The sequence below is a fragment of the Bactrocera oleae genome, chromosome 2 (genome assembly GCF_042242935.1).
Source record: "Bactrocera oleae isolate idBacOlea1 chromosome 2, idBacOlea1, whole genome shotgun sequence".
Classification (NCBI taxonomy): Eukaryota; Metazoa; Arthropoda; class Insecta; order Diptera; family Tephritidae; genus Bactrocera; species Bactrocera oleae.
In genome coordinates, this window is record NC_091536.1 from 79,590,084 (window position 1) to 79,615,956 (window position 25,873).

General features: G+C 31.8%; 2 protein-coding genes across 24 annotated transcripts in view; one reads left to right on the plus strand and one right to left on the minus strand.

Moving 5' to 3' along the window:
* The first annotated feature begins 1,850 nt into the window (after positions 1-1,850).
* Positions 1,851-3,065, plus strand: LOC106615171 (probable maleylacetoacetate isomerase 2). Of its 5 annotated transcripts, none has more exons than XR_011394880.1 (4): positions 1,851-2,261; positions 2,314-2,644; positions 2,701-2,920; positions 2,968-3,065. XR_011394880.1 is itself a non-coding variant. In XM_014231265.3 (3 exons), the coding sequence occupies exons 1-3, from the start codon at positions 1,949-1,951 to the stop codon at positions 2,828-2,830; spliced, it is 774 nt and encodes a 257-aa protein (XP_014086740.2). In that variant the 5' UTR covers positions 1,851-1,948; the 3' UTR covers positions 2,831-2,949. The 5 variants fall into 5 exon arrangements, 1 of the variants encoding a protein (XP_014086740.2); XR_011394879.1 differs by having other exon boundaries at positions 2,981-3,065; XR_011394881.1 differs by having other exon boundaries at positions 2,701-2,903.
* Positions 3,066-14,736: 11,671 nt separating this feature from the next.
* ps (RNA-binding protein Nova-1-like protein passilla) overlaps positions 14,737-25,873 on the minus strand; it is a 90,993-nt gene continuing 79,856 nt past the window's right edge. For 15 of the 19 annotated variants that reach the window (XM_070105783.1, XM_070105787.1, XM_070105784.1 and 12 more), the window contains 5 exons: positions 25,545-25,604; positions 23,970-24,113; positions 23,265-23,905; positions 22,637-23,204; positions 14,737-19,124 (listed from right to left, as the gene is read on the minus strand). In XM_070105783.1, coding sequence (XP_069961884.1) covers positions 18,904-19,124; positions 22,637-23,204; positions 23,265-23,905; positions 23,970-24,113; positions 25,545-25,604 — 1,634 coding nt within the window. In that variant the 3' untranslated portion in view covers positions 14,737-18,903. The remainder of the gene's footprint in view (positions 19,125-22,636; positions 23,205-23,264; positions 23,906-23,969; positions 24,114-25,544; positions 25,605-25,873) is intronic. The other 4 variants (XM_070105794.1, XM_036370046.2, XM_036370050.2 and 1 more) reach the window with 1 other exon arrangement.

Sequence of the window (25,873 nt, forward strand, 5' to 3'; positions counted from 1 at the left end):
TCCAGGATCGATCTAACCCCAATAAATCAACGCTGGGAAGCAAAGTTTATTTTAAAATGTTTAGATAATCTGCTTTGTTCATTGTGCAATCAATAAACACCAGCCTTCCCACTTTACTTGCCGCCATGCACCCCCAAACCATCACCGAACCCCCACCATGCTTTACAGTGGATGTACTTGTAATGTTTTTCTGATCAAACTCCTGATTTTTGTTTCTCCAAACTTTAGTACTTTTTTCTTCCCTAAAACATTGAACTTGTAGAGATGTGTGGTCTTTTCCTCGGTACTCGGTCATAGTGACCATTAGCATGCAACGCTAGCCTGATCGTGATGGCACTAACGTTCAGTCGGATGTTCTGGACACTTCATCAGAAATTTTAACGGCACTGACAGTTAGATCTATTTTTGCAGATCTCACAACTGATCGTATTTCTGTATCACTGAGCCGCTTTGGCCTACCCGAACGTGGTCAATATTTTAATTCACCAAACTTTTTTTGCTTATCAATGATTTATTTCACTTTGTTATGGCTTTTTCCAATTATCGAAGCAATTTCGCGTAAAGATTTTCCTTTTTTCTTAAAATGTATCACTAATTTTCTCACATCCAATGAAGCTTATTACCCATTGTCAAATTGATGAGCTCCCGGCAAATTTCCAAAGGCAAATTAAATTCTATCTACACAAGGATACAAAATAGAATTAGAATGAAGCAGTTATAAAGAAAAAAACTATGGATAATGGTATATTTTTTTTGGCGTAAAATAAATATCCGTGGGCTATTACCGTAACTGTTCACTTTGTTTTGACGCTGACAGTATAAGATATCTTAGCAAAATTCAGTGAACGTCAAATACGTTTTTTACCGAAAATATGTGAAATCGCTCCACGAATTACCCCAGCTTCCATATGCCGCATATAATAAATTTCGTTTGTCTAGCCCAATATGTCGGTCAGTGTTTGAATTATCTTGACAACTTGTTTCTCTTCCTCTAGCCCCAATATACACGATATAGTGATTTTAATCCATTTTGACTTTCCATCGGACTTTCAAGCGTTTATGTCGGTGAATATGTGTTATAATTGTTTTTCAATGAAATTAAATGGACAGTTTTTCTTAAAATTAATGTGGTTAGCGCTGAATATGAATGATACTGGTCTAGACCTTGATCTAAATACCGATTTCCGAACATCTGGTTAGTGTTTTTAGGTGGCAATCATTTCAAAAAATATGTGCATTTATTCTATTATTTTGATCACATAAATTTTTGTATACATGCGGCTGCACTCCCCACAAATTTTAGCAATTATAAGTTTCCTTGAAGGCATCTTCGATTTTTGTGTACGTGTATATTCTTTTTGTTTTTTGGGTTTTTGCATAATATTTTGAAATGTTAACGATATTGATTTAAAACCGTCACCGAAAATTTTAATGCAAAAATATAAAAATCGTACCTCCGTACGTATCCTTTGCAATGGTTGCACTCTCCGTACTGTGAACTTTTTGGCGCTAAACTTATTGTTGTAGTTGATCAATTTTACTATTGTGTCTAAAAAATTTGAGTGGTAGGTATCAAATGATTGAGCATTATTCGGCACCAATAGACCCTGGTGCCCTTATCAGTTTTCGGTTATTTGTAACTCTTGAAAATTCTGAGATTTTCCATAATATGTATCAACTGGAAGAATATTCCATTATTTAAAATATAGTACAATCAAAACGAATAATTGCATACTTTTAGGCAACTGCCGCAACCTAGTTGATCACAGCTGTTTCCATAATATATGCAAGCGCAAACAAAACATTGCAATAAAGTAAATAACAAAGCGTAATGTGATAAGAAATGCGGCGATAAAGCCAACTTAAGGGTCATCGTTACTTGTAAGACGGCAGGTGTTAGTGCTGCAATAAAATCGCAAGTGTCTGGTACGTTTAGCTGTAAAGCGCCATGAACACAACACTGAGCAGTCGGCAGCTTTTACAAAGCGCTTGGCAAACTAATCGCATTTTGAAGATTTGTGCACAACAAATCTTCGCTTCAGTATCGCTTCTTAAACCAGTAGAAACCAGTGAAGGCAAGAAGCCAATACTTTATTCCTACTGGCACAGTTCCTGCTCGTGGCGCGTTCGCACTGCACTCAACTGGAAGAATATTCCATATGAAACGCGAGCTGTCAACTTACTTAAGCCGGAAAAGGGACAGTTTGCCGCCGAGTATCGTGCGATTAATCCTACGGCGCAAGTGCCAACACTGCTTATAGGTAAGTGCTTTATGTAAAATAATAATTGTATTACAATAAGCTTTTTGATGAGATGGGAATAACATCATTGAGTCCATTGCCATTCTGCATTATTTGGAGGAGACGCGTCCGCTGCCAGCGCTGCTGCCGCAAGACGCGTACGAACGTGCCAAAGTGCGTGAGATTGTAGAAATTATAGCCTCAGGTATACAGCCTTTACAAAATCGGAAAGTACAGAAGCACGTTGGACGCGATAAGCGAATGGAGTGGGTTCAGCATTGGATCAATAGCGGTTTTCGCGCTCTGGAAGAAAAGCTCTCCACTTCGGCGGGCAAATATTGTGTGGGCGATGAGGTTTCAATGGCTGATTGCTGTTTGCTGCCACAAGTATTTAATGCCAGAAAGTAAGTAATGAGAAGAGAGAGAGAGAGAAACTGAATAACTATCGTTTCATTTGTAGATCTCAGGTTGATATGCGACCATATCCGATTATTTCACGTATCGAAAGTGAATTGGAAGTGATTCCCGCCTTTATCGCTGCCCATCCAACCAATCAGCCGGACTGTCCAACGGAGTTATCTGACAGATAAGACTTTGCGAAGTCGAAGATAAAAAATACTTTGCAAAAAACTACAACTGTAACGCGGTCAGCATATTTTACGTGTATTTGTTCAGTTAAGGTGTGAAATAAAATTCCTTTTTATAACAACTTTCTTAATATTTACAGGGGAACAATATAGACCGTTCAATAGAATTATAAGAACAAACCGGTTCGTTTTCCAGAATAGTGAACTTCTTTACTATAAATAAAATTTAATATATCACGCGTTGCTAAAACTAATCAAGATAGATATGAGGTTATGTATATTAAAAGAACGTCCGTCATAGCTTGAGCTCCTTTGACCCCTTTATTGATTTCCCTTGAACTATTAAAATATTGATTAAATTAAGGGGCACGATTTTCCAAAAATTTATGGTTTTTGCAGTATATATATATTTAATTGTTGTGAAATTTTTTTTTAAAGATTCGGGAAATAATTTCGAAGGTATAAACATAATTAGCAAAGTCGGCGGCATGCGGAGTAGCATTTTTGTGGAACTTTAAACTCGTTTTTCTCAAAACTACGTTTTTTAAGTCGGTGACCACAATATCCGAAAAACCGTTAAACCAATTTGGCTGAAACTTTTACACAAGATCAACAAATAAATTTTGTTGTCGTTGATCGAAGGTTTTTTACATAAAATTAAAATTATTCTTTTAATCAACAATTTAAGACGATTTTTTTTCATGAAATGATATTATGAAATTTTTTCTTAAGAAGCTGCCTATTTGTGAAAAAGAGATATTTTTCTAATTCCTTCGGTCTAAACTAACAGAATCTATTTTAATTTTTGAATTCAGAAGAAGAAAGGTGCTATGATGGTCACCGCGAGACACATTTTTTTCGAAGACTCTTGGAAGATTGCATACAAAGAACAGAAAAATTAATATTGTTGTACATAAAAATTTGTCTGTTTTAACACACAAAAGGATGACTAATAATATAGAGGAATTTTCATTTAAAAAAAATTAAAAATTAATACTTTAAGAAAAATAATCCCAAAAATCTGCTTTTTCCGACCGCCTGACTAGGTATAACTCATTAAGGGGTTATATCCACTCGATAAAGTCATAAAAATGCATTTTTTGTGAATTGAAGAGGCATTAAAATAATGTGCATTTAATCTAATGTATCATAATACTTAACAGTTCATTTTCAAAAATTATAGATTTGCTTGATTCCGTAGCCGATCTGCCGAAGACCTCCGAAAAAAGTTGTCTCGGTAGGTTGGGAAAAGTTTTCTGCGTAAAATGATCAAAAAACCAAACCATAAAAATAAATATCATTATAATAGATGGATACAGATAATGATCGAAGGACTAGTCAAAATTTTGAATTTTGAACAAATGGTGGCTTCTCAGAAATAGTAGTTTTTTTATGAAAAAGTTTACGCATCAGAGTGGCTTTAAAATTCTAATTTTTTATGAAACCATTACCTGAAAAATATATCTAAGAAGAAGCATGTGCTTAAGGTTTTGGAAGACGATTACCAAAAGTTTAAAAGTTCTTATTAATACGCTCATGTCTAAGAAGCTATTTGGCAGTTAAATTCAAGAAAAAATGTTGCTATAAAGACACTATTAACTACAAGTATCTGTTAACACTATCTAGAAATGGTCATTATCGAATCAGAACTTTTCAAGGCCCCAGATACCAGCTACTGGGATCCCGAATGTAAGAACCCCAGTAGTTATTGGCTTTATGCCAAAAATATCGTTTTATTCGTAGTATATCTAAACGAAACTAATTATATCATCTTACCTCTCTTAAGCAGCGGACCTCGCTCGCCAGAAATATAAACATTTTTATTAGAATTTTGTATTTTTTTTTGTAATGTTAAATTGTTTTTATTGATTTCATGCCCATTATGTAATTAATGTATGTATGCAATTATGTGTGTATGTATATCACGCTAAGAACTAATTTTCTTTAAAATTGATAACGATGAATGCGTTTATGGGCAATACGCAAGGTTGCAATTCGCAATCAGCAATCCGCTACTAACAAAGTACTCGTACACAGCTCTGCCACATTCGGTACATGGCCGATCTCGATGAAGTTTTACGCCTCCACAGCTCCTCAAATCAGTAGTAGTTTAATCAATTGTTGTTGTTGTTTATTTTCATTTATTTATTTATGCTTTATTAATTTATATTTTTTACTTCGAGGGTATTTCATCGCAATCACAGTTTCTCTTTATGGCATTTACGCTTACTGATTTTTTGTTTCATTTACTACTAATTCAATACAATTATCTCTTTCTATTTGGTTTTGCTTTTGTAAATATTGAAATTTGGTATTTTAATTTGGGATTAAAGATTTTAAATAATCACTTGGATTTGGAATAGCCATTTGGCTTTTGTGTTTTTTCTTCTTAATATTTTGGATCTATTAGATTTTAGGTTTTCTTTTGTTGTTGTTTTTATATTTGTTTTTGCTTGAAATATATGCTTGCATGTTTGTTGTGTTGTTTGAAGTTTCAACAGCTGCTTTTAAAATATCTGTGGTTTCGTTCGAAGGTTTGCATAGTTACGAAGTCCACTGCATTTACAACAATTTCTAGGTATATACTGCATATATATAATATATATATATATATATAGATCTATGCACTTAAATATATATAAATATGCATGGTTGTGATGTATGTATTTAATATAATATTTATCATATGCATTTCACTGAATTTTTGGAATTTGTTGTTGTTGCTAATTGTAGTTGTTGTTAATGTTAATAATTAGATTTCATTACATTGGAGTGGAAATCTGTATGCACTAAATCAATAGATTGTAATTAAGTTTAAAAATTGTAAATTTGTTCTAATAACAGTGAGCTTTGTAATAAATAAAAATTATTTGAGTGTTTTTTTTTCAACTTTCTTGCATTGCAATTGCCCTTTGCTTGTTTGCTTCATTGTTGTTCTCTTTTGTAATTACTTTTTAATTAGTTTCATTATCAGCGTACTTGTTGTTGCACATCGGTTTCTCATTACATTTCTCATTTACATTAAATATACAATACTACAGCATCTTTTATCGACAATTCAACTTAACAACTATTTAACAGTTTTACTCACGCCTCCTTACTGCTTTTAACTGTGGTGAATTACCCACCATGTACTTTGTTTTTTCACCCACCACACTTGGTCTCTCGCAAATTAAACTAGACAATTATGAATTATGACTTAATTACTTTTACTCTTCTACTCCTCTCTTGTCCACAACTTATTGCTGACATTTTGCATTTGTATGCGCGCGCTTGATTTCGCTTATTGAGATTCTACTGTAGTTTAGTATGTAGAATTTCAGTATTTGTTTTAGTGTTATACTAAATAGTTTATTCTGAATTTGTCTTTGCTTTACGAATTGTTTAATAACTAACCACTGAATATACAATATACAATATATATATATATATGTATATAATTATGTATATAAGTGTGTATGTATGTATATATAGTACTATGATGCTAAAAGATTCTGCTATTGAATTTTAAGAAAAGTTTCTTTAGTTTAGTTTTCTTCTATTAAAATATTCACTGTTGTTGTCTTGCTTCGCGCTTACAGTTATGCTCGTTTAGTTTCTTACTAGTTAAATTAATTATTCTCATATTTTCCTACATATATATTTGTATGTATATAATTTGTTTAATTTTAAAAACTACACTAACAAATGTAAATAAAATGTGAAGAAAACAATTTTTCCTATATGTACGTATATATTTGTTTGCTTTATTTAATTTTTTATTTGAATTTTTTTTATTTTTTATTTCCTTTTTTTAGTTTTGCCTCAATATATATCTCTTTCTCTATATTTATATTTATATTAATTATATTTGTTTGTATGTAGCTTTTTATTAATGCACGTGTGTATGTATATTTAAGTAAAATTATGTAACATGCTGTTTACAGTTGGTTTTTAATAGCTTTCAGTTTTTCTTTTATTTCTTTCTATAAAATTACTATTATTATTTTTTACAACTTTTTCTATTAATATTTTAAGCCAAATTATAGCAAAAACGTGATTTTATGTTAAATATTTAAATGTTGCTACAATGACTGATGCGCGCGTTAGTAATTGTGAAGAGAAAAATAGAAACTCGTGTGCAATTATTGTAATTTTTGGACAAATTTCGTTTTTTACCCTTAAATTGTTTAATTTTTACCCCGCTCTGCTGCTTGGTCGTATATGTGTCTGTATGTATGTATGTGTTTGCAAGCGAAAATGGAATAAAGTGAATCTACGCTCTATTTCACGAGTATCAGTCGTATCCAGCGCTTTAGATTCTGTCGAATAAACCCAGTATCGTCAGCTCAAAAATGTTCGAATAAATTTAAGAATATATATGCCTACTTCTTCCCTTTATGCTCTAAAAGATGCTTTAAAAACTTGAAATGGTGGTAATGGCAAAAATCGTTCATTAAAATCGTGTTAAACTAAGCTTTGCTATGAATTTGTCTCTTAAGAACATTCAACCTATTATTATACTATGGGAATCAAGATATTTTTAATGCTGTACATAACTTTTTGAGGAATTTATTAATTACCCACACAGCTTTAAAAATTCTTCCACAAAACCACTCACTTCCCATATGTATTTTAACTTTATGATTAAGCCGTATCCTTAAAACCATAGAGTAATAAAAAATAAGGTACTTGCGACTAAAAGAAAATTAGCTTAGGCCGTGGCATAATCCATAGAGAAAATCAGTTTAAGGGGCACACCAAGAGTGAAATTAAAAAAAAAAATTTACATTCTTTCAAAGTGTAGCCGCTCAGTTCAACCTGCTAATTAACGCTACCGTTTTATCAATTTTTGACATTTTTTTGACCGTTTTTATTTTCATCCACGGATAAGAACGGAATCGGTACAAAAGTGGACGACCTAATTTTTTAGAGCCGTCAAAGATCTCGTATAGCTTAAAAAATATTTAGTTGGTTTCTTCAAAAATTTTACTTTGTATTCTTAAAATATATAAAAAATGGGGGGTCCAAAAAAAAAATTAATATTTTTTTCACTTCGCTCTCTCGCCTCTGAAAAATTTATTAATATAAACCTTTAAGAAAGGATCTCCAAGTATGAGCTCTTAATTGTTACGGGACGTTCCTCTGCCTAACGGTTTTCTATTTGTTTTTTATTATCAAATTGAAAAATTCATGTCTCGCCTTCCACTACTTTAAAACATATTTCGTTTTGTGGATTTTGTAGGAGCCCGATGTAATATATATGTATATATATATATATATACCCTTACAATTTTAAGACAATTGATACGGTAGTTTTTTCACATACTGGCACTGTCACACTAGTTGTATCCCTTAAAAGGCAGCTCTCGAAACGGACAGTGAGTCAAGTCATTTAAAAGGGATTTATCTGCATAATTTCCTATTAAATTTTAAAATCCTTTGTATTACCATTATGTCGTTAATTAAAAGATTAGATACAGGTTGCCGAGCTACAGAGGGCTCTTTTTCAACATTTAGTTTAGCTAAGTTTGAGAATGAAACATATCAAGACGATTTTAGCATTTATGTGGAAAGTTTTGCTTGCAAACGTGACCTGTTAGAACTTGATCCATAATTCATCATTGATCTAGGCTTTTTCAATATTTTTGATACGATTTTTTTATTTGGCTTTCTAAGTCACTTTCTGCTTTTCGCCATTAGAACAGACATTTTTATTCACTGCTCTAACAAAAACGGGAAATTTTTACTAGTTTAAAAACCCCTTAGAAGTCTAGCGCTTGCTGGCAATGAGTTATTGAATCTTTTTATGTTTAATTCAAAAAATGCTGACTTAATACTCATATCGATTATTATACAAAATATAAATTATGTAAATCTTTAATTTTTCGTTTAATCGTAATTTTCATGTAGCGCTGTCTGAAATATGCTTGGTCACGATTCGTATGCACGTGCATAGTACGTACAGTAATGTAATGTGTTGTATGCCAAAAAACGCTAAGGTACTTTAGTATTTCAAATTTTGGTTGCTGTTATTAAAATGTGATTGAAGACATATGCTCAGCCTGCAGGAAAAAAGACGCCGATTGCTGCTAATAACAACGAGCTCACAATGTTCGCATTAATAGCGTTATTCAGTTTACCAGAAATCGGTATGCTGGCATGTTTTTCTCCAAAAGTTACTAATTGTGACCCAGAACCTTGTACGACACGTTTTCTCTACAGGTCGCCATGCCGCTCAATCACGCACACCACAACAGTCTACAACGGTATATGTGTGTATGGATCGTATAGCAGATGATTCTTTTCACAGCATTTAAATTTCGTATTTGTTTGCTTGTGTTTTAAAAATTTTCTCACGTTTTGCGCTTAAAAATTTAATGTTTGTTGTGTTTTTTGTTTTTGTTTTTCATTAAACCTTAGTTTCGCGCGGTGTGTTGTTTGTGTGTGTTTGTATTACATTTTAACTATTTCTGCATTTAATTTTTTCTTCTTGTTTTGTATTTTATTAACTACATATATGCATTTTTTAAATAATATCGCATATCGACTGCATTTGATGCATATTAATTAACATTCGCATACTCATTCGCATACTTATTGTAATCAACTTTAACAACTCCACCTTGCGCCCTCTGCTTCTACCGCGGTCTTGCTTTTTCCTCTCTCCCTCGTCGCCTCTGCCATGCGGCCTTCTTCACCCCTTCCACTTGCCATATTTCGTTTTTACTGGCTTTCTTTGTGAGTTCGTGCTCATTTCTATCACTTTTCTTGCTTCGTTTACATCAACGTCTTTAAATAAATTTCATATATATTATATATATATATATATATTTATATTTCTTTTAAATATATTAATTACATATCACAGATCCAGTACTTTAACTTTGTATTTGTTTCGCTTTTTCGCTATATATCTTTTTAATTAAGCTTAGCTTTGCTTCTTAAAATTTATTTGCTTCGTTTTGTCTAATACTTCAAGTTAGATGAAGATAAGAGCTTCATTTTATCAATTTTTCTCGCTCATTTGAAGTGGTTCGGATGTGATTTATAATTTTGATGTTCATTCATATGCAAATGATGATGATCTCTGAATACTGATGATGACTGTGGTGAATACAGTGGTGATGATGGTGGTGGTTGTGGTTATGATAGTGTTTGGAAGTTGACGGTTGGTGATTGCGATGGTTGATGCTGGTGGCTTTGTTGTGATAGAGATGACGATGGTGGATTCGGCGATGTACGACTGTTTTTACTGTGTTACAATTTGTTTTATTTTTTTTTTGTTTTGTTTTTGTCTAAATTGTTAAGGCTTTATAACGACACATGGACAACATTGCCGTTATCTGTCTGTAATAAATGTTATATTTTATGTATTATGAGCGAATATGACATGACTTGCGTCAAACTCTGAAACTTGTACTTGTAATCGTAATCGTATTCGTACTCATACTTGTACTTATTCGATGCACTCTGTTCCGCACTGTTTTGATTTAAGCTGATTCTGTAAAGATGCGAATGAGAATGCGAAGTATGTATGTTTGTTGTAGTTACTTGTAACTGATCTTGTTACTGTTTGACTGTGAAAACGTACATATATATATGTATGTGTATATGCATATATGTATATAATAAAAACTCTTGTTTATGAAATAATAATTGAATTTGTGTATTTGTGGGGTTGTCATGTGACTTGGCATTTTAAATTTCTGATATAAGAGTGCAAATGGGCGTGTGTGTTGAGTGCGAGTGTGTGATTGTGATTTAAGGATATGCTAACAAGCGACAAGAGGTAAAATAAATATTTATATTCTTTTATTGCAAATTGTCAGAACAGAAGACCTTGAAATAATAGAGGAGAGCAAATAATAATGGGTCTCTTCTAAAAAAACGATGTAAACCCATGATAGTTTTAGTATTCGATGAGATACTCTCACAAATTGGTATATTAGGAGTCGTCTTAGAAACGTTTTAAATCTGAATGGATTAACAGGCTCAGTGATGGATTTGACTCACATGCCTTTAAGCTGAATCTTACCTACGTGTGTGTATCTTAATAATTCTACAACGAGTTTATGTAACTCCAGAAATTAAATTTTATATTGCACTGTACACTTAGCAGAAACCCTCTACATTTACTTCCAAGAGCATGTTACAAAAAAAAAATTCTGAAAACTATTATATTTAGTATATACTTGTATGGTAGTATACAATGGACTTGCCTGCAAAAATATCAACACCGATTATTTAGCGAGTTAAAAATTTAGTCAACGGATTGTTCCTCTTGATGGCTCATTCAAAAAAGTCAAGACTACTTGTAAAACAAATTTAACAAAGACTTTTTCATTTTTTGGAAAGTATTACATAATTTTTATGTTTCAACAGTTCCGTATCAGTTTCTTTATCCATCTCTCTTCTGCGCTGGTTTTCTCTCTGAGTATATTTTCTAACTCACTCAAATATATACATATATGTGTATTCCGGAGCTTATGTAGATTCTACAAAATTTTGACACGTGTATTTACGAGAATGTTGGTAGTTGTATGCGAAATATAATTAAATTTGGTTTTTGGTTGCGCATGCTCATTTGTTGATGATCCAATTCGGTGTTGCTCTATGCAAACATGTATGGATATATGTTTGAATATGTATGTATGTACTTATGTAGTATGCTTAACGGAGAGAATCGGAAGGCTGCGTGTCGTTCTATGTGTGCCAAAAATGGGAATGCTGGGAAATGCGGGAATTTCGCTTAAATTTGAATTTTTAATATTTTTTATTTTCAATTATTTTAATCTTTATTTAATAAATCTTTTTAACTACCATTTTAATTAATTTGCCTACTAAAATTAGTACTTTCACATATAATATGTATGTTTGTATGTATGTATATATATTTTCGCTTTTACAACTTATTACTTACATATATGTATTCATTTAATTACTTGTTACATTACATTATTATTGAGTTAATTGAATTGTATTTGATAAGTTGAATTGAATTTACATAACAGTACTTTACAGTTGTCAACGATACTTTAGTTATTTCTATTTCTATTTCTATTAGGTATTTAAATTTGAATTTCGCTGAATATTGCATTGGTCCTCTTATGTTCTTTCTTTCTTTAACGGTTTTTTTTTTTGCTATTTTTTAATGTGTGTTTGTTTTATGTATTGCAAAAATTCGCACATTTCTACATGCATTTAACGAGTGTATATATATAAATATATGTATAAGGCTGTGTTATTGTGTGTATGTATGTGTGTATGTGTAATTGTGTGCCTTACTCAACAACAACTTATTTAAACATGAAACATACTTTTATAATTACTAATAATTTTTAATATTAAATATTATGAATTTAATACATTTTAAGGCCTAGCAAACATGATTTGGTCCAAAACAGTTAAAAATTTTCGAATCGCACCAATGCTGAAGAAAAAAATTACTACATTTACTTTTATGTGAATGCTAAAAAGTAAATCACAATCAAGTGATGCATTATTGAGTTGCCTTATTTTTTAATTTTATTTAATTTCTTTAAGTTTTTAATTTTTATCAAATAAAACTTCCATTGTAATCTTTTCTAGCCTACTTACAGGCGCACTAGCTATAAAATCACCATATAATAAAGTTAATTGTAACAACGAAATGGTTGTTGTTACTTAGTGAAAGCACTTTTCATCAACTACTTTCTAATTTACATGTTATTTGCAAAAAGTTTGAAACAAGAGAACATAAAACGCAAAGGCAAATCAAAAAAATAAAATATTGATATTTAACAAATAGTTAACTTATTTTAAATATTTTTTTATAAGTGTATGTGTGTGTTTATATTGCACAAATTCATATGACAACGCGTTGTTATTGATAATGTTAAAATATATATTTAAATTGTATATGTATGTATGTATGTAACAATGACTGCTTTAATTAACGCTTCTAAACAATAACTATGCTCCGTAACACGACATTATTTTTTTTTAATTTTATTGATTATTTTTCACTATTGGTGTAGTTGGTTTCCAAAAAAAAATGTGGGTTTGTTTTCAAACAGGGCCGTATTGCTGCGGCATTTTGTGGATTGCTTGTTGAAGTTTGAGTGAGCGCTTTTTGGCATATTTATGCGCTTTACGAAATTGTCACTAATTTTTGTCAACTCTGCTTAAATATTCCTAACTCGTTTATTTGCATACAATATTCCTCCGTTGCAGTTTGCTGTAGTAACTGTTGCGCAGTTTTTAGCGCCAAATAATATGCCTAACTGTTTTTCTACAAATTTACGAAACACATCGCTGTTGAAATCGTGTTGTACATGTTAACTGTTACTATAAAAAGTACCTTTGTTACTGATTTTCAAAAATCTGCAATAACTTCGGAAATGCAATGGTAAGCCACAATGCGACTAAAAGCATAATTTTTTTAATTTTACCCACTTTGATGCTTATTGAGATACAATACTCAATCGAAGCCAAAATTCTTGCATACTTTTAGGCGCAGAACGCATTTGGAAATTTCAGTTCTAACATTGGCGTCATATAGTTTTCATTGCCTACATTTAATAGCTATCTGTTCCATTATAGCACAGGTGGAAATATGTACTGCATACTAGCAATCTATGGAGTCGTTCAAATCAACAATTTTAATCCATAAAATGCCGCTCTGAAAGCATTTTGATAAATTTATATACCTTGATCCTCCAGCGTTCGCTTCATATCACCCATTTGTGAGGTGTTTTCTATTTCTTTTAAATATTTATTTAAGTTTAACAAACAATTGTGGATCACTTCTTCGCTTTGCGTCCCTAACGGTACTATCTACTACATCATTAAACAACAAACTGACTCAATGACTCGCATTCACGAATCCTAATTCAAAATAATACGTAGGTAGCTTTGTATGTATTTTAACAGCAATAACAACATAATTACACTTGTACAAATATGTATGTTTATGTTTGTTTTTGTATATATTTTGTATATACAATAGATATTATGTTACTTTTACAATATGTTAATAGAAATCTTGTATGTATGTATGTATGTAGTAGTACGGTGTAGAAAATGTACCCAGCAGGCATACTCGCCTTTTATTCTTCACTTATACCGTTTTTTGAAATGACAAATGTCTTTATGTACTCAAGTGAATTAATGGAGGTACTGTTTATCGCTACAAATGTGTGTTATGTATGTACTTATGTTTAAAGAAATGTTACATAAATATATTTATTCTTTTACTATTGAGCATTTTCAGTGAAAAAAAAATGTGTTTTATCTTTTATGATTCTTTGTGATGTCAGAGCAACCGAAACAAAAACAATATACATATATATATATACTGATTCAAAGTAATATATATAGCTTTAACAGCACGTTGATCTCATTACAAAAAAAAACAAACGAAAAAATTACAAAACTAATTATATTTTAGACTTTTCTTATGTCAGAGCAACCGAAACAAAAAATATATAAAACTAATTCAAAACTTAATGGTAATTTTTCTACTAGTGGTCAATTTGACAGGCTTAAAAGGCACGTTTTTTTGTTAAAAAAAAGTATGAAAAAATTTAAAAAAAAAGTATACTATCATGGTAATGAGTTTTGGATGATTTTTATGACGAAATCTCAGGTAAGTTGTTATTTTTTGCATTACTTAAGGTCATTGCTTTATGCCTAACTGATTTCGAGTGACAATTGAGGAGGGTGTTGGAAATGGTGATACTTGATTATTGCTTAGGTGTCGGTGGTGAATTGTGATTGGTGGTTGTGGGTGGTGTATTGAAAAGTGGTATTGCGCATGGTGACTTTTAGTGGTGGAAATGTGATGGCGCAAAACTGATTTGTCGATTGATATCAGTGATTTGAGGGTTTTTCGTTGATGATATTTTGTACAATAAAAAAAAAGATATTAAAATAAAAGCGCAAAGGTATTTCATCGATTTTTCATTTATGTAAATATTTATTTTTGATTATTTTATTTGACATAATTTAAAGAAAAAAGCATTTAAAGTAATAATGTATATGTATGTATACGCTTATAATTTTGTTAATATTTTTATAGTATGCACTTAAAGAATTACAATTTATACAAAAATGAAGAGTACTTAAAAATTAAGTGTTTTAACAAAACCTAAATAGTTACAATTTTTATGAAAATATTGGTGTTTGTTGCTTTCTTTTGTAAAAAAAAAAAATATAAAGACATTTAAGGAAAACGGAAACTAAACTAGAATTTTGCATGAATTGCTATGAAAAAGTATACAATATAAAAACAATGAATTGCATGTGGTACAAAAGGGGGCTCGAAGTGATTACATAAAGAGGTAACAACAAATCGCAGTTTTTCTTCACTTAAATTAATGATCTTGAAATATTGAGTTATTGAAAGAACAATGTGCGAATATGCGTAAAATATTAACTTTTCGAATGGTTAAAATTGGAAACGCTTCGAAAGGCCTTCTCAATACAGAAAGTCGTTTCGAAATGTTTTAGTGTGAAGAATGCATTTTCATATTATTTATTGTCTTTTTTACGCATATTTGGCCATTTATATGATTTGACTAAGTATTATTAATTGCAATTTATTAAAAGTAAAATTACATACACAATTCTAAACGTAAGAGTAAACCTGAATTGCACATTTTCTTTTGTTTTCTTCGATAAAATTAATTATTTTTTAACTAAAACAATAAAATCAATAAATGACACATATAAAAGTTACGAACGCAATGAAAACAATATAATCTACATATGTGTTTATTTCTATGTGAGTGTATAATTAATTTAAGTGTCACAATTATAACGGTAAATAGCATAATAAAAATATGGCATTATACCGAGCCGAGCTTCTGCGCCAGTTTGCGGTTTCACGCAGAATAACAGCTCACAAATATACGAACTTACAAGCTAGAGCGTCCTCCGAACGGTTAAACCAACTTTCATGAAAAGCTCACGTAATTATCAAAGTGTCAACTGTCTGAGTGTTGACTTTTTTGTGATTTGATTTCGATGTGTGTGCTACGAACTCCCGACCCATTGAATGGTGGTCACATGCACATTTCACTGAACTAATCGTGAGCAACAATTCAATTAAATTAATGTGCCAACAGCAACTTGTGATGTAATAAAAGTTTTTTAACTAGTTTAACCGCATTTTTTAATTAAAAGGTAACATAACTTAAAAACGTTAATAGTATGTATGTATGTAGTAAGTATACGGATGTATGTATATACATATATAGTTATATTAATTTAATAGACATGAAAGCATTCTTAGTAATTATGTAACTTACACTTTATGTAAACTAAATGTGTACAAGGGCAATGTTTCAAAAAAGGAATATTTTCCGTTATGAAAATTAAAAACTTAAAAGCAATGTGTACAAATCGAATATAAACAAATAACATAAATAGCCTTAGATTGCAAAAATAAATTTGAGTGTGTAACTCGTGAAAAAAAATCAAATTGTAAGGAGACTCAGAATGCGCGCAACACATTTTTACCACTTTCCATCAACAAGGCGGCCAAACAACCACCGTATCATCCTCCACAATGGCAACAACAACATGTATATTGTCATCAGTCACAAAATCCGTTCATTATTTGTTGTTGTACCATATACCACAAATCAAAACGCCAATGCTGCCGTGAGTAGCAACAGCAGTTAGAAAAAAAAAAAATAAACAAAAATTTATATGCAAATAGTTTGTCAGCAACAAAAATTGGAAAGAGGAAGGCAAAACAATGAGAAATAAGAAGTAAAACAGGCTAGCGCATAGGCTGGACAGGGTAATAAGCGAAAATCACAAATTTGAGCGGCAAATTCGCATTTGACACAAAACGCTTTCACTGCAAGCTTTCGTCTTAAAGCTTCACATTATACGCTCATGGACGCCTTCTATTAGTAAAAAATAGTACGTTGTTATAGGTTTGTAAATAATAAAGAAAAAAAAAAACAGGGAGATCAATAAAAATTAGAAAATATTGCAAATTATTTTAAAGCAACCACGTAAATTACTAAGTAACTTTTAAAGCTAAATATTTACCTTCTATAATATGGGTATGCTGAATGAAGGGCGCACGCGTGAGAGTTTTCTGACGTGGTTTTCAGTACTGTATATATGTACATATATATATGTATATATTTTTTTTTTGTTTTTTTGGTTTTTCTTTCTTCAGGTTGTCTTTTTTAACGCTTGTTCGTACAAACTCAAACCACAAGTACTTAAAACAATGTTGTATACAATTGTATGTTAAACAGTGTAATTATTTGCAACTCTTGTAAAGGAAAATTCTTATAAATCACTGAAAATGCTCAACAGGCGGTTCAAAAGCAACAAAATATAAGTTTTTTTGTTTTATAAAAATAACAAATGAAAAATAATAGATATATTTGCAAGAAAGCTTGAGGAACAATAACAAGTGCTATAGTTGAAAGCAATAAAAATTAACCGCAGTCATAATATTGTAATTATTATTTTAAAAATTCTTTTCCACACATATATTTCAACTGCTTTTTAATATAGCATCCAATAACAAAAACGAACAAAGCAAAATAAAGACTGAAGCGCTTAAAAGTCGCAAAAGTAAGAACTTAAGTTTTATCAAATTAGACACACAAAATATAACGGACTTGGAATTGCTAACACTTTGAGCACCACATCTTATTAAAGTGCTAATATGTAGTTCTAAAACCAAGAATTGTAGATTAATTTTTGCCGACATTAAAAGCGCTAAAATGTAAGAAAAACTAAAAACTAAGAAAATATTTTAAACCTTTTTTTGGCTAATACGCTTTTCAGTTACATTTTGGCTTAGAAAGCATACAATAAAATTATCTAAAAAATTGTTCTAATTTTTTTCAAAAACATAATTCCGCTTAAGTGCGTATGTGAGTGTGTGTGTGTGCACAAAAGTGCCTCCCTTGGTTATTTTTCTGTAGTGTTTTTAACTGCAGCGCACAACTAGTAAGGTATGTATATTTATTTATATTTTTTCTTTTGTATTTTATATTTACCAAACAAATCTATCGCAATTTATTATGGAAAGTTTTCGCTTTTAACTACAGAAGTGGATTTTCGTTTAAATTGAATTATATTTTCAGAGTAAACAATTTGTGTTTTTTATTTCTCTAACTTTTTACAATTTAGCTATGTAAGTGAAAAACGTATTTATATTTGTATGTGTCTGCTCAGGTGTTTTGCTTGCCTTCACTTTAGTTCTCACTTGTTCTAACTTAATTGCTTTTAGCTTAACTCTTTTGCTTCAAGTAAATATTTCGCACTTTTCCAACTACAATTAACGAACTTTCATATCATATATAGTTAAACATTACTTAACAGTGTTTTTTTACTTTTTGTTGTTATTATTTTTAATTAGTTTTAATTTTCGCTATTAAAAATTATAATAAAACTCATCCTAATTATTTCCTACACTATATGTATGTATCTATGTATGTATGCATGTCTCGCTGTGGATTCATTATGTAATTACTTCAGTTGTTTAATTTTGTTTTTGTTTTGCTTGTTATTGTTCTCTGCTGGCTAAGCGAGCGCTTAGTTTTATCTATATAATTTTTTCCTAAATTTCTTGCTTTAAAATCTCTACTTTCATATATTACAATATTCGCAGCGCGCTTCTTTCTTCGCATCTCATTTACAATGCTCTCTATATATTTTTTATTTCGATTTTTAAAATTTGTTTGCATTTTGTTGCTTTTGCACGCTTCCATCATTCGTGGTTTTGACGGCAATTTTTTGTTTTCAAAACTTTTGTCTAAATTTGTGATGTGAAATTTTAAACTTTATGAATTTTCAACTTTTTCAAATTTTACTATTTTTCGCCTCTGCTCTTGTCTTCAGCATTTTAATTAATATTTTCTATTTACATATTTTATAACTTTTCGTTTTAATTTTTAGGTTATGGTTGTTGTTGTTTTTCGCTCTTCCGTATGCATTATTATTATAGGTTTTGGTTTTTGTTTTAATATCTCTTAAAATATGTTCTTTCGGTTATATTTTATGTTGTTGTTTTTTCAGTTATTGTTATTGTTGTTGTTTTATTTTTAATTTTTATTTTGTGTAAATTGTTTTTCGCTTTAATTCACAACAGTGGTTAATGGAATTTGTCGCGCTCTCTTCGTCTCCTCGTCGGTGATTTTCTGTTCAATTAAATATTGCGCTTTGGCAATTGCATTCGGCTGACCAGTTATTGTTACAATTCGATTTCTAGTGCCCGGTGCGAATATGCCCTTTTTTGAAATTTGCACATTTGCGCCAGAAACATGTTGGATTTCAACTAAACTACGACCATTTGGACCTGTAATTTTAATTTTCCATTATAATTGGTTTTTATACACATTGGCATATACAAGTACATTTTCACTATATAGTATAAATACATATATAATATATATGTATTGTTGTTGTAGTAGTATACATAAGAGGGGTAATTACATACATACTATAAGGTACAGTTGCTCAACTCAAAAATCATACTTGTAACCATTATGTTAAGGTGTAGTAAAAATTGATTTGCAACTAAACAGTACTAAGTAACAATTAATAAAACTGACAACATATGTACGTATGTTTAAAAGTAAATATTAAAAATCAAATAAAAATTAAACGACATTTTTGAGGTTAGGAAACTACTACTAAGTCCACAAAAAGCATAAATTCAAACAGTGTTGTTTTCATAATAATATGCTAAGGTAAAATAAAATAAAATAAATTTATATATTAGTAAGGAATAATTTTAAGTAAGAAATTATTTTCGTGTTAGCCAAAATAATTAGAATATAATTATTATGGGCATATTTAGCTGCTTATAAATGATGTTGTACGCTAAAATTTACTTGTGCATTTTTGTATATACTCGTATATATATAGATTTTAATTATAATATGTATGTATGTACTTGTTTATGTACAACGCATATGGTAGAAAATGAACTGAAGAAATTTAAAATTGTATGTTATGAGGTATTTACGCTACTTATTCTGTTATATTAACCATAAAATTAACGGTTCATATACCTTTGCGTGTTTCAAATATTGGTTGTGAAAGCTTAATAGTTGGCTACTCGGCTTACAGCCATGAAAGCATGAGTAATTGTTTTAGCAAAGAAAATAAAAGCAAACGCTTCTTTGCAATAGGTTCAGAAAGTGAAAGCTCATTAAAAGCTAATTTCTCTATATCAATTATATACAAAACTACATATTGAATGCAGTTTTATTTTGACGTTGATTTTATATATTTTATACCTCTAATGATTCCCAAATTCTAAGCATATTTTAAAGAAAATATTTCTGCACGGAAAATTGGTAAAATGGTAGTTTTTCTATTTATCGTTTTGGCATAACTTTTTTGACCCCGAGAAAAGCTTTCACCTGCTTTTAGGGTAATAAGTTTTGTTTCTGTATTAATTTCCAAAGTAGAGTTTCGAAATATTGAATAAAAAAACTTAATCTAATCTAATATATCTAACCTAACTAACAATAGGTAATAACCAAGAGTTATTTGGTAAGTGGAAAATGTATATGATTTACAAAAAATAAATTTAGCACATGTAACCGCGGCGCTTAAAGCTGCTTTATGAACAAATAATCACACAAAATATCATATATCAAATATTTATGTAATTACTCCATTAAGTTTGGTAGCGAGAGCGCTGCACGGTTGGTGCATATGTAAGGCACTTTACTTAATATTAACACCTACTAGTATTTATGTATTATATGTAAATAAATGTTTTTATGTATGTATAACAAAATGCCAAACCCTTCATAACAACAAATATACCTACTCCTATATAAGCTTTTATAAAATATGAATTTTTGTTTGTGATTAAAAAACAAGTAAAAAACAAAAAACCGACTTTTAAGTTATGTCTTTCTATGTCAATTATAATAAAATATATGTATGTAAATAAGATATGTGCATACACGTTATGTGTGAGTATGCTTGTGGAGTACGAATTAGGTGTATGTATATTTTAGTGCGTGCGGTTTGTGGCACTAATTACTAGATATAGATTCGTACATGTACGATACAAGGATAATTGGTTGCACAGCCAATGTGACGCACTCTGTCTTTTGATCTACAAGAATGTCTGCGCTAGTGCTAGTCAGCCGGGAATGTCGAGTTGCATATGATTAAAAAAATAAACGAACAAAAGTGTCGAGCTACGCTTTTCAATGCTGGAATGCCTTTAAAATGTCTGCGGATTAATATGTATGTATGCGTGTGAGTGCGGGTGTAAGAAAGTCTTGTGAAAGCTCTCGACAAAAGGTTTAGCCTGTAGTGGGATGGTACTCCAGTTGGAGTGAAATAACAGCGATTTTACCGGTATTGGCGCGAAAATTTATGAAGGCGTAAATATTGAAGCTTTACAGCTTTATTATGAGAAGAAATTTGAAAAGCTCTGGTGTAAGCTGGCTGTGGTTACCAGAATGATTTAAAAAAAAGTGATGAAAAACTTTATAGATTTATTTTTGATGAATTGGACTTACAGCTGCACATAACATAATGCGTGTAAGGCTCCACTGTGTGGCCGACTTTATACATGCTTATATTGAATGATTCGTGTAAAAGGTGCCCAGGGTGGTGGCGTATACGAAATCACAGTTACATCGTTTCACATAATTTATTTGTATGTGTATATTTTCGTGCATTGGATAACTGGGTTAAGACACTCTTGTCTGCTTATGTATTGGTGGTTTTTTGAGATTTTTTGCTTTGAGAATTTTCAGTTTGTGATAAGCGAAGGAAAGCAAATGTTTGTGGCAAGAACTTGACTAGATAATACAAACAAATCATAGAATATCTCAAAAACAAAAATCTGTCGTTTTCCTATTAAAAAAATATGTATGTATGTATTTTTTAAAAACTACAGACGTTGGAATGTATATCAGCTCACTCATATTGATATTTATGGAGAATGAAATTTGAAAAGAAACAAGATTTATAAATGTGTGTACATATTGACAAAATTAGGTGCTCGGAATTTTTAAGAAATTATTGCTCTTTAATAGAATGTGATGATTAGAATTAAATAGAAATGGTTCTAATTATTTACGTATGTACTCTACAATCTATAAAGGATGTAGTGGACTTCGTACATTTGCTGCAATGACTGTCAAACTGTCTCTTCATTACTTAGACTGAAATTTTTCGAGTAAAGAAGTGGAAACGTAATTATTTTGTGGAAAATGTAGAATTTAACAGAAAGGAAATATTTATTAAACATTCATACGAAATTCAACATTTATTTCTTTGGGTCTCTAGTACAATTACAGTTAAAGCGCCTTGTCCTACGAAATCCACTGCAGATGCACTACAAAACTAGAATATCATAAAACCTTCCGATGATTTGCCATCGAAAATTCTGTGGAGTATAATTGTACCGCAACACGTAGTTACCAAAAAGTACATATAAAACTTAAAGGCGTGATTTTCAACTAAAATATGTAAGCTTTAGCGCACTCGGCAAACTCTGTATGATTGTGATGGTTAGGATATAGTTACGCAACATATATGCAACAATAAATAACTGAAATAATACAAAGTTTAGACTGTTAGCAGATGTGTTAAGCTATTTTCGAAAATTACTCCAATGCGCTTGATATTTGAGCAGGCTAGTTTTAGACGCAATATTAATTAGGAAAACGGTTTTTGGCGCTCGCTCAAATTATAAGTGTGGGAACATTAAACGTATTAACTGTGTCTGTGAGTAGTATTAAGGCTTCGGATTGTTTTCGCATGATTTCACCGACTATATTTTGGTTTTGGTTTTGGGATTTTAGTAGGGATAATAAAAGCGTGGCCCACCTAAGATAGCGCCAACAATCACTTCTGGAATTTCAACATTTTTGGTATCCTTAGCACCCAGATCGCCCGGTGTGGGACTCTTGCTTAAGCCGCTGAGCGTATGTGTTGCAGCGCTGAGGCTCTGCGCCGTTGTGCACGTAGTACCGGTGGCAGCAGTCAAACCGAAACTATTGTTGTTCAGCGATACCGGTGTGGTGGCCTGTGCTGCTGTGGCTGATGTGCTCAAATGACGGAACGGGTCGAATTGTGCGGCGGCGGCCGCTTCTAGGTGCGACTGTGTCGGACGGCTGGCAGCTGCTGCAGCAGCAGCAGCCGCTGCCGCTGTATACTGTTCCAAATTAACTTGACCCACAGCACCAAAAACATTACTGGCAGTAGCTGCTGAGGCGGCGGCAGCTGTCTGCTGATCCAACGTCGTAACACCCAGAAAACTGCCGAGTGTAGTAGTGCCATTGGCATGTGGTACACCGACGCCCATGCCCAAGACGCCATATTTAGCAAGTACGCCGAGCGCGGCGCACACTTCGTTGGTGGCGTTCTCTGAGTATCCGGAGCCTCGTAGTGCAATCTAAAATAAAAATGTGTCAATAAAACGGTTCAATTGAAACAAGCGTCAGCAAGCATGTACCTTGATGTGTTCAAGCAATTGTGTGGCCACCGCCAAGTTCGGAGCTGGGTTTGGTGAGCTCAGGTTCAGCGATAAATTGATGCCAGTGCCGTTTATTAAAAGACCCGCAGTTGTAGCTGCACCGCCAATATTCTGACCCAAAGTAGAGTTCAACGAAGCGGTACTCGTATTTATGGCATTCTGGTTGGTAGCATACGGTGAGCCTGTTGGGTTGAAATTGGCAACTGGGCCACTTATATCGGCATATGAGACATTAAGGCATGTACCGGATTGTGGATCCTCAACAATCTTGGACAGTATCATCTTGCAGGCGGCCTTATTGTTCTCCTTATCGCCAATAATGGTAATGCAACGTTCCTGCAACGATATGTCCTTGGGTTTCTGTGAAATCTGTACATACGAGCCACTCTCCTCCTTGATCTGCTTGATGAAAGCACCACCCTTGCCGATGATCATACCAGCCGTTGAATTGGGCACCAAAATTTTCACCTGCTTATCACGATCCTGATTCTGTTTGGAGTCAGTATCAATAATCTTAGTGGTAAGATCAGGCTTCTCACGTATCTTATCCATAATAAAGTCCATAACCGACATAATGCCATCCACGGAGCCGGTAATGAGGCAAACACGCTCTGTAGTTCCTACACAGAGAAAGAGAAAGCGTATGTATTGTGTTGAAGTTAAATTGAGAGACAAGCATATTACCTGGATAGAAGTCATGGGACTTGGACATCTTAACCCTAGCACCAGAGTCTTTCTGCAAAGAGGCGATTGTTTCGCCGCCCTTGCCTATGATGGCACCAGAGGCCACGGCGGGCACTAGGATCTTCATGTGGTAGGATGAGTCGCCTGCGCGCGCGAACGTGTGCGTGAAACGAGACAAAGCGTTACGTAGAAAGAGAAGGAAAAAAACGGAAAGCACCGTGGTGCATTAATAAAATATTTGAACAGACAGTGCTGATTGTGTAATTTGCCGTTTACAAAATTATTTATATTTGTTTTTACATAACCGCCACGAAATACACTTAGGTCGTGTACTTCGGCTTTGGTTGCAGGCATTACATACATACATATAAGCAGTTTACTTTTACAACACATAAGTATATATATATCTATATAAATATGTAGATATATATTTAAATATTAATATATTTAATTAATAAATCGTTACATACACAGAAGAGGATTTAAAATTAAAAATAATAACAGTTACGCTCTCTTTCACTTAAAATAAGTAATTACAAGTAGATGAGTTGTTTTTGCATTCAGTTTTTGCTTATTTGCTGAGCTGCGCAGAAATGGGGCGACAAATGAGTTGGTGGCTGCACGAAATATAGTTTTTTTGCTGAATCAAAATGACATGAGGAGAATTGATATGGCGAGCGAATGAGCAAATGAGCAAACGAGACTCAACGATAAACGCTGAAAATGCGCAATGAAAATGAGATGCTTGACAAATGATGTGAGAATGAATGATTTTCACCAATTGTTATTAATTTCTTGTTGTTGTAGTAGTAAATATAAGGAAAGCTGATATTAGTGTCGCAATTAAAATTATTTCTTACATGATTTGATTGAAGACTTGAAAGGGCATTGTCAGAGCCAGCCAGAGTTCTGGTAATTACATTCATATATATATATAAAAAAGGCTAAAAGTGGCTTATTTAAACATAATAACGCCATACAATCTCGTTATCTATATGGAAATTGGTGCCACCAAAATCACGGATAAGCTTTGATGGGAGCAGCAATGTTTTAGAGATCAAGTGTAGTTACTTATTCCGTTTTCTGTAATATAACAGCTTTTTTGCTAATTTCAGATTTTAGCGGCTTTGCAAAGCATATATAATAGAAATGAGCCCTAACCTCGAAAAAATTAATATTATGAACTCGTGAAAATTTTCAAAACTGTTAAATACACAATTTTTAGTAGATTTTTATTATTATTTATTTACAATTGAATTCCTATTGCAATTTAATTGCGCCTGCATTACAATGATAAATTACGCAACGTAGAAAGATCGAGATCGTGAAAAGATTATTTATATAAAAAATAAGACAAGATTAATTTGGGTAAATAAGAATATAAAGCAAAAGAAAAGTGTAAACATCTTTTGTAGGTAAAAAAGGCAAAAGCTCCAATAAACGACATATTAAAAACGGTTCGTATTAAATCAAAATCAAAGCATTAATTGTTTTTGTTTTTCAATTTCAAATTTAATTTTGTAGGCAGATGAAAGTCGGTTGTAATGGTAGTTAATGAATAATGAAAAAGCTTACCATGAGAGAAATTGTTATTATTTTCAATTTCAACCTCAATTCCCGAACAAACTGACTCACCTGTAATGAGAAGAAATGAAAAAAAAATTATGTATTGTAAATTTAAAATAAAAGTATTAACAATAATATAAATATATATATGATAATATTTAACAAATATATTAATAATGTTTAAGTGTATAACAAGAGTAAAACTCAAGAGTAAATTTATTTTCACAAAACTTGAGTGCATGTGCCTAAAAGTATGCGACAGTCTTTACTATTGAAAATCGGTCGGTTTTCAAAAAATTTGTCGAAGACACTGTTCAGTGCTGGAAATTTAAAGATTT

What these genes read in the sequence shown, in the direction of transcription:
- LOC106615171 (XM_014231265.3), top strand. Translation starts at nt 1,949, where the DNA reads ATGAACACAACACTGAGCAGTCGGCAGCTTTTACAAAGCGCTTGGCAA. An exon ending in AGTGCCAACACTGCTTATAG is followed by an intron (nt 2,262 to 2,313) that starts GTAAGTGCTTTA and finishes CTTTTTGATGAG; the next exon opens with ATGGGAATAACATCATTGAG. An exon ending in CAAGTATTTAATGCCAGAAA is followed by an intron (nt 2,645 to 2,700) that starts GTAAGTAATGAG and finishes TTTCATTTGTAG; the next exon opens with ATCTCAGGTTGATATGCGAC.